General features: G+C 42.7%; 1 protein-coding gene across 1 annotated transcript in view; it reads left to right on the top strand.

Moving 5' to 3' along the window:
- The window catches only part of LOC309564272 (annexin A1-like), a 70,960-nt gene extending 58,178 nt beyond the window's left edge, over nt 1-12,782 (top strand). The window contains exons 11-13 of the mRNA XM_082268895.1: nt 5,654-5,712; nt 7,323-7,445; nt 12,605-12,782. Of these exons, the coding sequence (XP_082125021.1) occupies nt 5,654-5,712; nt 7,323-7,445; nt 12,605-12,661 (239 nt within the window). The 3' untranslated portion in view covers nt 12,662-12,782. The remainder of the gene's footprint in view (nt 1-5,653; nt 5,713-7,322; nt 7,446-12,604) is intronic.
- The last annotated feature ends 3,222 nt before the right edge of the window (nt 12,783-16,004 follow it).

The raw sequence follows: 16,004 nt of genomic DNA, 5'->3' as shown, positions 1-16,004 counted from the left end.
CCAATCGGTAGACGCTTCGTGGTCCCGCGCATGCGCAGTGCGCCGCGAGCGAAGTCGAGGCTTGGTTCGCACATGCGCATTAGCGATCGCGGCCGCATCACCGCTGACGTCATTCCGGCGGGAGATTTAAACAGCTGACGATTCCCCTGTACTTTGGGAATGTACTGTGGGCGTTGCGGCAGCTTCCCAGTGTCTCTGGATTCCTTGCTACAGGTATGTGCAATGGAGACTTGACTGCAGAGGGGGGGGGGGGGGGCGGAGGGTTGTCACCTCACAATGTATCACTGACATGGTGTCTGATATGTATTACCTTTCTTTATCAGTCTGGTTGTTTGGCCTGAAGTATGGATCCTGCGTCACCGCCCTCCTGTGGCCAGCCCTCTCACAACAGGTGGGTGCTGGCATTTTTCAGAGGGGGGGGCGGGGAGGGCTTGCTGGTCCCTAGGTCATGGCTAAATCCAGTGTCTCTCCGATTTTCTCTTTTTTCCATCAGCTCTCCCAGGCCTGATTTACCACAAGAAAGAGACCCTGTCAGACCTCGTGGGAGTTCATCCTCCAGATCTAAACGCCGTGAATCTCCATCAGGGAGTAGGCAACAAGGGAGACGCTCCAATTCCTCCCCCAGACACCATACACGATACCAGAGTCACCGCACACACCAGAGAGCCTGTTGGGGTTGTGGGGCGCATGTCCCGGAGGACAAGTCCCTATGTGAGCCATGTTTTGCTCATGCAGCCGGTGAGAGGGGGCAAAAGGATCAAAGATTGGAATCTCTAGTGAAGAGAATAGTACAACAGTCCCTGAAAGAATGGGGTACAGTCCCACCACTTGGTCCCACCACATCCAGTTCTCCAGGGGAAGTGCAGGAAGATCAAGGCCCCTCTCAACCGAGTATTACTTCTGCAAAGTCATCTGACAGTGATTCGGAAGAAGAAGGGGCTGTAGGCGGCTTTGAGTTCGCCCTAGTTTCACCCCTGATCAGAGCCATTAAAGAAGCTCTCAGATGGGAGGATCCTGTGTCTCCTCAGAAAAAGCAGCGGAAGTTCTTCAAGCACCTTGGTAAGGAGCGTATCAACTTCCCTTCCCTCTCTGAATTACAAGAGGTGATTACTGAAGAATGGAGTAAAGGGGATAGTAAGTCTTCCTTATCCTCCAAACTTGGGAAATTATATCCCTTTAAACCTGAAGATGTCGCCCGTCTGGAATCTGCTCCTCTTGTGGATGCGGCAGTTACAAGATTAGCAAAGCATGTCACTTTGCCACTAGATGACGCGGTCTCTTTCAAAGACCCTTTGGATAGGAAGATAGATCTGGACCTAAAGAGGATCTTTGTGACGGCCGGCGCGGCCTGCAAACCTGTGATGGCATTAGCAACAATGTCTAAAGCCATGGAAGTCTGGGTTTCCGATATAGAATCCAAACTTGGAAGTCTCTCGGAAGAAGCCGTAGAAAGTTCCCCTATTCACGAACTCAAGCTGGCTTCAGTGTTTTTAGGAGAAGCATCTATTGATGTTCTGCGTCTTCTGTCCAGATCGATGCTATCCTCAGTAACAGCAAAGAGGGCCTTGTGGCTTCGCCCGTGGATTGCAGATCCAGCTTCTAAACAGGCATGGTGTAAGATCCCTTTTGAGGGTACTTCCCTTTTTGGAAACAAACTAGACAGCGCCATTGCCAAGGCTACTGGCGGAAAGTCAGGTTTCCTCCCGCAAGACAGACGACTATTTGGTCAGAAGAAGCCTCAACCTAGGAGGCAATACACGGAGAGATCAAGAGATGCACGCTCTTACAAGCCTAATAGAGATTTCCGAAGAAACTGGAGAGGTGGTCAATCCTCTACTCGGAGGTCATCAAAAAATCCAGCGCCTGCTGGACAAGATTCCACTAAATCTTTTTGAGATTGGGCCCGTCCAGGCATGTCAGGTGGGGGCACGTCTTCTCCATTTTCAGCATGTCTGGGCGGCCTCAATCACGGACTTTTGGACCGTCAGGACGGTCTCTACAGGCCACAGATGGTCATTTCTGGCAGATCCAGTTCCAAGATTCATCTCAACTCATTTACCCTGTCTAGAAGAGAGAAGAGAAGTCTTGCTCGCCTATGTAGACGCTTTGGTGGCTCAAGGAGCGGTAGCTCCGGTTCCGGAACAAGAAAAATTTCAAGGGGTTTACTCACCCCTCTTCTTAGTCCAGAAGAAGAACGGGGCCTGGAGACCTGTTATAGATCTCACATACCTGAACAAGTTCATAAAGAACGAAAAATTCAAGATGGAAACACTCTCAACTATTCAAAGGGCAGTACTGCCGGGAGATTGGCTCGCCTCAATAGATTTAAAGGATGCGTATTTTCATGTACCTGTGGCAACCGACTTCCACAAATATCTTCGCTTCTGTGTTCGGAATCAGCATCTGCAATTCATTTGCCTACCCTTCGGCCTGTCTACCTCACCCAGAGTATTCACCAAAGTTCTTCTAGCAGTGGTAGCCTTCATAAGATTGAAAGGTATACGTCTACATCATTACTTAGACGATCTTCTGCTTCTGTCTCAAGAAAAGGATCAGTTATTGGCACACAGAGATCAGGTCATATCGACCCTCAAAGAGTTTGGCTGGCTGCTAAACCTACAAAAGAGTCAGCTGGAGCCTACTCAGCGCCTAGTCTATCTTGGGGCGCAATTCGACACCGTCGAGAATTCAATCTCTCTCCCATTAGAGAAGATACCGGTAGTGAGGGAGAGAATCCTTCCGGCTCTTTCCTCTCCTCGGCTGAAGGCCTCTCAGTGCCTCAAAATCATTGGCACCATGGTGTCCACGGCTCCAATGGTCAAATGGGCTCTCTGGCATATGAGGCCCTTCCAAAAAGGGTTCCTACAACAATGGAACACAGAAGAGAAAGATCAGTACATTCATATCTCCTCCAGCATGAGATACAGTCTTCTTTGGTGGCTGCAACGCAGGAATCTGCTCAACTGTCATTCTCTGGTTCCAGTCTCATGGACTATAATCACAACAGACGCCAGCAACTCAGGTTGGGGGGCTCATTGTCTGACAGAGATGACACAGGGGAGATGGTCTTTTCAGAGACACACTCCAGTCTCCAATATACTGGAACTCCGAGCAGCCTACCAGGGTCTTCGATCTTTCCAACACCTGCTAGAGGGGAAATCTGTAATGATTCGGATGGACAACACCACGGCAGTGTCTTATGTGAAGAGACAAGGTGGGACACGGAGTCTCTCTCTGCTACGAGAATTAGACCCGATCATGTCCTGGGCCCAGACTCACCTAGTAAACATCTCGGCAGTTTACATCCCAGGTTCACAGAATGTTCAAGCGGATTTTCTGTCCAGGGTCCAGTTGAACCACAACGAATGGTCGCTCCATGTGGAGTCGTTCAAATGGATTCTGTCGTTGGGAGTATCTCCCGAAGTCGATCTGTTCGCCTCCCCTTGCAACCACAAGTTGGAGAAGTATGTCACGAGGGGCAAGTGTCCTCAAGCTTACGGGACAGATGCACTAACCGACAGGTGGGAGTTCAGCAGGGCTTATGCCTTTCCTCCAGTACCCATCATTCTCAAATTCCTGCAAAGACTTCAAGCGGAAGATGTGGAGATAGTGATGGTGGCGCCTTTCTGGCCGAACAGGCCATGGTTTCCGCTACTCCTACAACTGAGTTACCGGGACCCGGTCCCTCTTCCCCTCAGACCAGACTTGCTTCTTCAGGGAACATCAGTGCACCCCTGTCCTGCAATTCTCCGGTTGACGGTCTGGTTCTTGAGAGGGAAAGGTTGGAATCGCTCGGCTGCCCATCTACAGCCATTTCCACCTTGATGAATGCTAGACGACCAAGTACTAATAAAGTATACTGTAGAATCTGGGCAAGATTCATGGAGTCTGCATATCCTGAAGGTATGTCTTCCTCAGTCCCTGGGATTCAAGAAATACTAAGTTTTCTTCAGGCTGGTCTGGATATGCCCCTTTCAGTGGCAACTCTTAGAGTTCAAGTTTCGGCCTTATCGGCCTTCTCCGGGGTCATGTGGGCCCAACACCCACTAATCCAACAATTTTTCAAAGGAGCAATCAGGCTCAATCCTCAGAGAAGACCTAGGTTCCCGAAATGGGATCTACCTCTTGTCCTAAATGCCCTCTCCAAATCGGGCATAGATTCCTCTTCTTCTATCAAGGACCTGACCATCCGAACTGTCTTCCTGGTAGCCATTACTTCGGCTAAAAGGGTCTCTGAATTAAGTTCTCTCGGATGTAAAGAACCATTCTTGACTTTTTTTCCGGATCGGGTAGTACTGATACCCAGGCTGAATTCAAATCCGAAAGTCACCTCAGTGTTTCACCAGAATCAGGAGATTGTCCTGCCTACTTTCCGTTCATCTAATGAGTCCAATCCTCATCCATTGGATGTAGGAGAATCCTTAAAAGCCTATCTTCAAGCAACTGCACCATTCAGGCAGTCTGACAACCTCTTTGTCCTGTTCTGGGGAAAGAACAGAGGTAAACCTGCTTCATCTAGGACTATCGCTTCATGGATAGTGGCAGCTATCCAACAGGCCTATAGAGCTGAGGGGCTGGCTCCTCCGGAGGCGGTGACGGCGCACTCTACAAGGAGTATCTCTACTTCCTGGGCGGCTTCGCGGCACGTGGCTCCAGATGTGATTTGCAGAGCGGCTTCGTGGTCATCAGTCAATACTTTTATGACCCACTATTGTGTAGAGCCTGCTTCTCTGTCCTCAGTTAATTTTGGTTTGACTGTTTTGTCTGCAAATAGCATGAATTAAAATTTTCTTTGCTAAAGCATTCCCACCCGTGTGGAGTGAGCTAGTTATTTCCCACACGTAGGCTGCCATGGAGACAGACAGGAAAACGGAAAATTCCTATCATACTTACCGTAATTTTCCTTTCCTGATAGTCTCCATGGCAGCCGGAGTACCCACCCTCTCGTCTTGGATTCGGCTAAGATATGGAACACCTGCTGTACCTGAGAGCTGAAATTTATGGGAGGGGGGTCCTATACCCTTGGAGTGGAGGCGGGGTTAACCCACACGTAGGCTGCCATGGAGACTATCAGGAAAGGAAAATTACGGTAAGTATGATAGGAATTTTCCGTTTTATAGCCGGAACCCAGAAGTGAATTCTGACAAGGGCTTTTTTTTGTTATATCAAAAACAAAATGCATTTTAAATGGAGTTAGCTTGTAAAGTAGCATTGGAACAATGACTACCTTTTTTTTTTTTTTTTTTAAAACCTTTTGCATGGTTTGGTTTGAAAAATTATATTTCTACTGCCAGACATACAAACTTGGGTAGATGGTCGTTTTTAATACTTTGTTTTAGAAAAACTTTGTGATCGGAGCTCCAGACTATTTAGCACTTATTTATGGACTTCTTTATAAATTAAACGAGAAGTCCGCTATTGAGCAAATATCAAAAGAATTTGGAGTGGGGAAGGAAACTGGAGTAATGAGAGAACCCATACAAGTCACATGTAAGCTGTATGAAGACAGTGTCCTTGCCAGGGTTTTGAACCAAGGATCCCAGTGCTGCAAGTCCAAATTGATGCCTGCTAAGCCACTTGGCTCATAAGTTGAGAAAAAAGATCAAATGTTGAAATGTTGCATCCCTAATTTGTGTTCTCTCTCTTTGAACAGTGAAAGTTGCTTCATGCAGAGCTGCTTTCTTCGCAGAAAGGCTTCATTTGGCAATGAAGGTATAGTGTTTTGGAAGAAAAATCCATTTAAATGGAGTGGAACGAAAAATAATCTATGAAACAATAGTTTGCCTTTTTATGGTCATGTTTTCAATTGTATAGCTGATTAAGTCAGAAGATAGCCATTGTTACTCCTACACTGGCAGATTGGGCTGTGTGACAACACTTGTCTTCTGGCATGGGTGGCACAATCTAGAACACACCTGGTCATGACCAAATCTGATGGATCTCGTCTTTTTAGAATGTCCTGATCATACCAAGGACAATAAATGTGATTATCTGGGAACGCATACAAGAACTGATGCAACCGCTCTACTGCAACATTCTGCTTCCTGGACATGTATATCTGCCTTTGTTGACTCATGCATTTATAAAATAATTGCTATAGTAAAAATATTCCTGTACAGTTTAGGCAAGAAAAAGATCAGACAATGTCAATCTGCTGAATACATATCTGATTGCTTTGTAGCCCTAGGCCAAAACTTGTGTGTCCTACCCATAAATCCTGGCTGTAAGCCATTCCTTTACATAAAGTTAACCACACCTTCTAAACCGAAGTGCATGCAAAGAATGCCAACAAAAATTTAAGTTTAAATGTAGTTGTAGCTTCCACAATAAGGTAAGAGTCCCTTTTCACAATAGCTCAAATTAAACCTATATTTAAAAGTCCTGTTTATATTACATTGCAATTTACACAAGGTATGTTAACTCTCTGCTCTAATTGTACATAAAACCATAAATGGATTAATCTGATTTAACATAAAATGTTTCTAAGGTAACAACTATGTTGGCACGAATGTGCCATTTTGTGGTGTTTGCAAGTACATAATAGTCTTTAAATTAATCCCTATGGTGCCACCTTGGCATGGTACCTTGAGTTCTTAGACTTCCTCCCTTATGCTAGGCCATGCCCCCTCAGTGGAGGATGATACATTCTATATTACCTGTGGGATGTGGTCTGTATTTTGTGACTTTTTATTTTAAGGAAATCTTAGGGTGGCCATACACCCTACAATCCTATTGTACAATCACTGTAGCTCAATTAAATTTACCAAAAATTGTGCAATATGAGAACAAACTCATACAATCCAATCAATTTCTATCTAATCACATAGGCCCTTTATATTATATAGTTGTTAGTAAATCTAAAATAGATTGTACAGGTACATTGGATAGTGTATAGTTAGCTTTACTTGGCTTGAAAAGGTGCTGTCGGTGATAAAGCACTGGCAGTAGTGTCGGACATAATTTAAAACTTCAGCCCATGCAGTGTATGGCCAGCTTAAAGTTTGAACAATAAAAATGTATTGCTTACACCATCTATGCTAAATAGCATGGCTAGAGGAACCTCACCAGTCAGCTATTTATATTCTGACAGCTGCCACCCACAGGTGTCAGAATAGCAAACAGTAGCTGCATCTAAGTAAAACGCAGCCACTGTTCAGCTGACAGCCCAACCTCTTTCAATTGCAGATCTAAGGATCCTGGGCAGTAGGGTGCTAACGAGGCCACCCATGGCTCGAGAATTGTCAGCCACTGTGCTGCTAATGAAGCAATGTTGCCTTTCTATGATTAATTTTTTTTTATTTATTTTTTCTTCTTGTACACAGGGTTCTGGAACCAAAGATAGAGTTTTGATTCGAAATATCGTGACCCGTTCAGAATATGAAATGAATGACATTAGGACCCAATACAAGAGGATGTTTAATGTAGCCCTGCGCCAGGCCGTTTTGGTAATTAAAAGATCCTAATTTTCCAAAGGAATGCAACATTTCTGTGCATTTATAATGTAATTTATTAGTCTACTATAATAAGTAAAGTGTCAAGACTAATTGGAGGAGAAAATATATTTCAAATTTCAACAGGGAAAAAAAAATCAGAGGGAACAAAGTGTAGCCTCAAAATGCACTGCTGTGTGAAAGATGCTTGAACCACACATTTCACCTGTAGGGCTTTAGGTTAAATTTGCTAATCTATAACGGTTTGCTATAAGAACTGTTGTTTGTAACAACGATAGCTAATAAGATCTGAAAACATTGAAATGGCTACAAGTAATAGTAAAACCTGGTTATATTTTAGTGAATTGAACTGTTATTTTATGTCCACATTCTGACTTAATACAATAAACTACTGTAAACCAGGTTTGAAAAAGAACATACCTAGCCATATATAGCAACTAACTAATGAATAAGTGTGCTGCCTCCCTGGTACGGTTTTCCTCCAGAACTCCCAAACAGAGAAAGTTCACACTGCCGCACGGAGTGGCTCCTCACAGCAGGGGTCCGGTGTGTCACTGTTCACCGTTTCAGGTCCAAATTTTTGGCTGAATTCAAGCCTAAAACAGACCAGAAGATGCAGAGGACTCCTGTGCAGTTCGCACTGGATCTGCTCCGGAGATATGTGAACCGGCTCCATAGAGAGCCGGTCACAATCTCCTGACATGCGAATTGGATGTGGGGAAACCCACATCTAATTCGCAATAGTGTGAACCCAGTGTGAAATATAGGGTCTGGGGGTCCCTTCAGTCTGCCTGTAAAGTGACACATTTGTACCGTGTATAGAACCTGCTGCAGCAAAAATTACATTTAAATTGACTGATTTTCGTGGCTGCCATTACCGGCAATATGAAGAAAAAATGGTGTGGGTCCCCCCCCCCTCCACCCTAATAGGCCCTTTGAGTCTGGTATTGATTTTTAAGGGGAACCCCACACCAACCCCACACAAATTTAAAAAAAATGGGGTCCCCCAAAAATCCATATCAGACCATGCAGCCTGGCGGGCCAGGAAAGGGGCGCCTCCTGAACCATGCCAGGCCACATGCCCTCAACATGGCAATGGGGGGGGGGGGACGCTTTGGGGCAGGGGTCTCTCCTTAAAAACCTATTGACGGTGCGCTCGGTGGGCAAACATCCCGCTGAGTGCACAGAAAATTAAGTGTTCAGTGAACGTATGCTCCGCCTGAACCGTTGGCCCATCCCTAGCCTTGAATAACAATAAATTCACATGATGAACTCCAGTACATGTGAGAACAAAAGATTAATTAAAAGCTAATCAAGGCTGTGAAAAAAAAAAAAAAAAAAAAATACAATATTGGCATATCCAAAAGGTGAAACTAAACACCTAAATCAATGAATAACTGAAAAACCAATCCCATGAATCACTCCTAATCAAAAGTCAATCTTGGAGTCCATCCATGTGCGAAACAAGGTGCTCTGTGCTCAAGGTGCTTATAAGACAATGGGGCCTCTTACCCAATGATCTCGGATTATAGAGCTCCATAGCACTTATTCTGTATGGCGCTCACCCTCTGATCTCCACGCAGCTCAGTGACCCCAACAACCGAAATGAACAGCAAAGTTCCTGGCATGTAATTGAAAAAAACTCAGCCTACACTCCATCCTCAAGCTCTGACATACATGTGCCTTCTTTATTGCCAGCTGCATGTTTCCTCTGAGCGGTGTTGCTAATGCAGTGCAAAGCATGCGTTTGCCTAATGACAGGTGCAAGAAGAAGTCTAACACAAAAAAATTATATTTCACCTCTGTTTATATTTGTGAGGTATAAACTGGTGTTGCTAACAGGAAGTGGGAACTCCAGTTTTCACATATTTATTTCTACAAGAATGGTGGTAGGGTGACTGAAAAAAAAAAAAAAAAAAAACGGGTATGCATATGATCAGTGGTTAGGAAGGCTGATGATAATCAAGCACATATAATAAGAATTGACAATTTTAACTTCACATTTATGAAGATGTTTTGACAAATCTTGGTGACCTAACAAGGGTGTCAATAAAATATCACATGTTGGGTTGACCTTAAATGAACAGTACTGTACAACCTTGCATTTCTCTCTGGCTGTTCACTAATTGCCTGCCCTTAGCAGGAATGTTGTAGCCCAACAAGTGTTTAGAAACCTAGAAGAGGGAGTGGGGCCCATATGCAGCCTCTCTGATCACTTTGTCTCCTGAGGACGCTTATTTGCTGTTGTGTGATGCACCCCTGACATTACTTTTTGTATGGCTACAAAAAGACATCACTGGCATAAAGCAATGTTGCCATGTTAGTTAAACTTTCTTAAAAAAAAACAAAAAAACAAAACTTTCCTTTTACAAATATATTACGAATGAAAGACAGAAGCCAATATCTACAGTATACTACAATTATACCTCCAGTTTTAATGTCAAACAATGGATAATCAATAACATTTTATAAAAAAAAAAAAGTGTGTGTATGTATATGTATATATGTGTGTGTGTGTGTGTGTGTGTGTGTGTATGAAAGGGGTTTTATTAGTGTCCATTAATAAAAAGAAAAAGGGTTGTGAGGAGCTAACAGCTGGGAAAATATCTACCAGCTTGCTCCGCACAAGAAACAAAGACTGGACTTTCTAAGTCCCCGTTCACACTAGGGCGACCTGGTCGCCGTAGGTCGCCTCCCATAGGGAAGCTGCGGACCCGTTCTAATAGGAGCGACACAAGTTGCTCCGACTTAGAAAAAGGGTCCGGAGCTTCTTTGGGGCGACCAGGAGGCGACCGCCATAGACTTCAATGTTATGAAGTCCGTGGCGGCCGCTCTGAGGACTAAGACTATTTCTAGCCCAAATGATCAAGGAGGATCGATGGGAGAAATGTGTAGGTAATTACTAACAAAGTCACAACATCGTAGTAGATAATATGTTGCAGAATCCTATCTGATCTGTAGGTCTATGCGTTTCGCAACGTGCTTCCTCAGGACCAAATTTGTATCAGAGATTTCTGCCTATGGGTGTAGCCGATGCCTCCCGGGCGGACATAGAGGGCGCGGAGATAAGGGAGATGTATTGGGGGGAAAGAGTAGATGGATCACTCGGCAAGCTGATCCTGAAATATCTTCAAAAAAGTAGCATTCAGCAAAACTTATTTTGTTTGTATTGTTGGATCAATAATTGCACAGGAAATTGGTAACTCCCATGCTGGAAAAGTTCCTGGCTGTATTAGATGGTATGTTTCATATCTTTATATGACAGGAAAGGAGATTGGTAGATTGAAAGCGTGCCAGGAAACAGGATCGTTTGCAAATCTTGAGGTTTGACTCCCATAAAACAGAGTCTAGGGGAATAGGGCGAGTTTTGTAGCCAGTAACTCAATCTTGTATTAAAGACAACAAGGATTCTTCCTTATGGTTTAGTCCGGTAGGACTTTAACCTGTAAGATAATAAGATATAGCTGGTCTAGCAGGTGTGTGTGTGGGAGATCGGTAGATTTGCTCCCTTCAAGCCGAGGTGTAAGGCTTAGATCATGCCTCCTTATGCAGAGAGTGCCCCCAAGAATCCCGCCACCATACATTAATAATTATCCCAATATTTTACTGGTCCATCTCTCTATCGCCAAACAAATTCTATACACATAATCCCTGTATATTTCCTTTACCATTATCTACTCATTGTAACAACTCTTCTATTACATATCACATATCATCATATAAACATTTTTAACAGGTAGAAATCCAGAATCTAGAAAGTCTGAAAGGGAAAAAAAGAAGGGGTGGGGGGAGGAGAAAAAAAAACCCCATACGGTCAGCTGGCATGCTCCCGAGGTACTGCTCAGTGTGTCCATTCACACACCACTATGGCTCAGCCCTTCCCCGCCCCTTCTGTCTCCTGATTGGCTCACTGGCTGCGATTGACAGCAGTGGGAGCCAATGGCTCCGGCTGCTGCCAAAAGCCGATCAGGTTTGAGTCCCTGGACAGGCAAGGCTCTCACTGGATCGAGAGGGAGCTCAGGTAAGTATGCTTAAAAAACCCTGTGCCTTTACAACCACTTTAAAGAAAGGGAAGCGTCTGCATTGGATAAATTTGATTAGCAAAACTTGACATTTTTATTAGATTTATGTGGCCAAATAGACTTGCAGGTAGTGGTGCCCATACTATCAGTTCTCTGCAAACATTTAAAGTAATTACTGGAAAATGTAATAATTATACAGATGCTGGAGTTTTCCCTATTTTAATTCCCAAATATCTAATTGTACTTACCACTGGAAAAATAACCTGATGCCACGTTTGTCCCATCCCAGGTAAAACCTCACACTTGGTGGCATTAACTCACAGCTTAGAGATTGAAATATATTGCTTAATTGGCTCATACAATTTAGGAATGTCATGGTTTGGGTTTGTCATCAATTATATAGAATATCCACAAAGACAGATTTTAAGTTGCTTGGCTCCTATAGAAATTCCTGAAGTCTCTAAAGCAGATTGCAATATTCATAACTTACAATGAAATATTTACCTCTCCTCCTGCCCCCTCCCCAAACATTTCTTTATAAATACTAATTTGTTGAGTCTTTGGCTGGGGTGTCCCTCACTTCTCAGAGGTTTCTTTCACAAGTCCCTAAGTCTACTGTATTTTTTTTCAACACTTGCTTATCTAAAGACCATTATTAGGGTTCATTCTGATGAGACCATTATTGGGGTTCATTCCGATGAGACAATTATTAGGGTTCATTCTGTTGTGTAATAGTCTTTGCTAACCTCTAAAAATGATCCACCATGACTTTTTCTGAGGGCTGAACCATCAAGCTACAAACATGAACGGCACAGTCCTATACATTTAAGTAGGCTGCATTCATTGGCAGTACTGCCTACCAAGTGCAATATTGGGTTAATATTTGCTGTGGCCAGGGAGAAATCCATCATGGCCCTGACTGGCTGCATGCCCTTCTTTAAGAGGGCAATCATTAATGCCATGGGTCAACTGCCTGCTTTTACAGCCCCCTTGACCGCTTGTGTGAATGACCCCCTAACAGAAAAACCTATATGTTTTTTTTAAAAAAGTGGCACACACAAATGCATGAGCCCTAACCAATACTTGTTTTGTATCATTATTTGCTATTAACTTCTATTTTTTTATTAATAGGATGAAGTCAAAGGAGATTATCAAACCATATTGTTGGCACTCGTTGGAGGCGCTTAAATAATGTTTGACCAATTCAGAGCAAAAGTTGTAAAACTATTAAAGCTGATGAACGTAGTGACCACCGGCATAATTATGTGTACCCTCAATATATTAATGACAATTGACATTCCAATTTAATAAAATTTGCTTACACACATTGTTCTACAGTGCTTTATTTGATGTAGGTTATATATGTGATGTTTTTACCCCCTTCTTCAGAGCTCTGATTAATTTTGAGATGAGGCTGGTGGTGAAGGCACAGGACTTGCTCCCCATGTGATCATTCTATAGAAGGTATATCGCATGGTTTTATTCTCCATGCACTGGCTTATGTCTGTGGATACCTTTTTAAATTAAAGTATACATATATTCAAAAAAATGCAAAGGCTGCTGACCTTCTGAAAATGCAAGTTATCTGTGTGCCTTTATCCCCAATACTTTCTAAGTTCCAGAAAAAGCATGCAGCTAGTAAGTCAGAATACAGTTCTGATCTCCACGCTTATGCCCTGTTCACATCTGACAATTTGGGATAATGTGTAGATTTGTTGCTTTTCCAAATCGCACTGTAACTGTGGCAAAATGCACCACGCATGTTTGGTACATTCATTTTTAGTGGCATCTCAAATACGGTTTTGCAACAATTGTCACGTGAGAATCGTGCAGCAAACCACATTACCTGAAGCTTGTAAACCAAAAAGGAGCAGGAGCTTCTTTTGGGTGACCAGCTTTGTGCAATGCGGTTTCCTGCGATGTGCGATTATCACAACAATCGCAGCTAAACTGCACCAGGTTTGAGGTGCCATTAAAAATGAATGGCATGCATCACAGTTTTTTGCCACGATTGCAGTGCAATTTGGAAGGCAGAATCGCAGAAATTTCACCAACAATCCCAAATCACCAGATGTGAATGGGGCCTTATTCTGAGAATGTTAACATTAACAGCCAGGGGTCAAGTATTGCCTTTTAAGGAGAGTTTAGCCAAAACCTGTTGTGTTTTTTTTTTTTTTTTGAGGTTTCTTTAGCTATGCCTAATCAGGCTAACTACACGTGCATTTTTTTTTTTTTTTTATAGAATGCTTACTTTAAAAAAAAAAGGCAGCAGAAAAGAAGTTGACTGAAACCTGAAGTATACAATTGATATACTAGTAGCTTAGCATACTTTCTTCTCTCCACATGGAACTCTAGCAGCCTCTGCTGTTAGCACACAGCAAGGCATCACTAAAATAAAAAATTGAAGCTGGATTCTTATACTTGTAAAGAAGGCTGCTCATATAAAGGCTGCAAGATGGAAACAATGTAGCTTCTATATATAGATATAGATATATAGATATATATAATTCACTCTGACAGCTAGGAGCAATGTATTTAGGTATTGATGGACATTGGTTGCCAAATTTTTATGTTTTGTCTCAATCTGCTATTGCGGTCTTTGTCCCATTGGGGGGATTTTCTGTCTAGGTAATGCAACAAGAAGAGGAAATCTACAAACTGAAAAAGTTTCCCTTTTTAAGCTGACTACACACTATAAAGTGTTCTTGTTCAATTTTCCTTTTGCTCAATTTTCCTTTTAGATTTACCTTCAATTATGTAGTGCAAGGGCCTACATAGAATTTTTAGCAGGGTTTGACCTCCCATATTATATGGTTTTGGTAAATCTAAAGGAAGATTGTACAAGAGGATTGTATAATGTGTAGCCAGCTTCTGACATCGGTAAGTTTAGAAAGGTGTCTGCATTTGAAAATTTTACCCTTGCTTTTTGTTCTAGTGACACCTGGGAAATTTTGGATTTCTGCTCATTTTCTGTCCCTATAACAATGGTCACTTGGACAAATACACTAATCTTAGCCATTGGAGATACAGGCAGCAATAAAAAGTTGTCTGCGGTTCTAATCCTTCGCAAGTCTGTCTGAAACTAAAAAATAATTTTGGTTTTACATACAGTTTAAAGGGGGAAAAAATGTCCTTTTCTATATCATGGTTTCCACACCTCTAGTAAAGATCCATTTGTTTATGGAAAGCTATGATTTAACAAGGTAAAGAGACGTGGTATACTGAAGTACCCTTCTAGCATATGATGGGTAAATTCTAATTTTTGACTCCTTCTGTACTCAAGAAGTCTTGAATGTCTGTCCTGGTCTGTTCAGGGTTTCACAGGCTGGGAGTTTGATTGCTTGCCTCTGGAAGAAGCATCCAGAGCTTATGGATGGAGATTCAAATAACCAGCCTGAATGTTTATCATGCTCCAGCAAATCCCTAAAGAGAAGTGCCCAGACAAGGGCAGGAAGGGTGATATCTAGTTTCAGGCATTGGAAAGCTGGGTTCCAGAGCCTGAGAGGCTGCTGCTCTCAGGCAGCCTATGAACTGTGTAGCTGTTCTTGAGGCCTGGATGGATCTCCTGAGAAGCTGGTTGCACTACAAGGGATCTGGTCTGAAACATGACTGTCTAACTCACTGGACTGTGTCCAGAGAAAGGTGGCAGCTGTCCTGTAGACTTGTAAAGACCTTAAATTGATTCATGTGACTGTTGCAGTGTTCTGGAAATTGCGTTGGCTACCAGTAGTTGTGCATAGAAGCAAGGTAACCAGATGCCAAAGAAATTTGCCTCATGGTTTTTAGCTGTGGGGTCTTGGTGTGTTTTAGAAAGTTACCTCATGGTCTTCAGCTGTGGAGGTTTAGACTGTCCAACATTCACATCTAACTACGAACTACGCAGAGGATTGACTTCTAATTGCTATGTGCTAATCATTTAAAAGTATCCTATGCCCTAACATTGTTAAAGCAATGAATATCAACATCAGACATCCCTTAGTTAGACTGTGTCACTAGAGCCTGTGTGAATGGATGGGTGTGGACAGCGTAACTAGTTAATACCAGCAACCCCTGCGGGGGTAGCGCTACAGTAGGAACAAAGGCTCTCTGAAATTTTGCATAAGTAACAACATTAGAGTAAGATTAATACTTTATTTAGAGATTTGTGCAATAATTTTCATGCTGTATTGCATTACCATACTTAAACAAAAAAAAAAAAAACTTCAGAATGGTTCTGTAACTTATAGTGTATAAGCCAACTTTGTTTTCGCATTGAATAGAATAGGGAATGGGTAAAACCCCTCAGTTCCTTACCAAGCTTCCCTATTTAAAAAAAAAAAATCCCTCTTTCTCCTGTGTAGTTACAACTATAAGATTTGTGAGTCCCCATCACTTTCTATCCCAATAACAAGATTAACTAGGATAAGTAAAAAGCATATACATGGACAGAATCCCCCAGATTGGGACTATAACAGGTAACGACACAGGTAAGTGTAGAAAAGGAAATAATTTATTATAAACACAATATACAGTAATTGGCAAAAGGGCCAAA

The sequence above is a fragment of the Pelophylax lessonae genome, assembly GCF_965119305.1.
Source record: "Pelophylax lessonae genome assembly, chromosome: 1".
Lineage (NCBI taxonomy): Eukaryota > Metazoa > Chordata > Amphibia > Anura > Ranidae > Pelophylax > Pelophylax lessonae.
The sequence above is the reverse complement of the archived record's forward strand: the minus strand, read 5'-3'. Positions and strand labels throughout refer to the sequence as shown.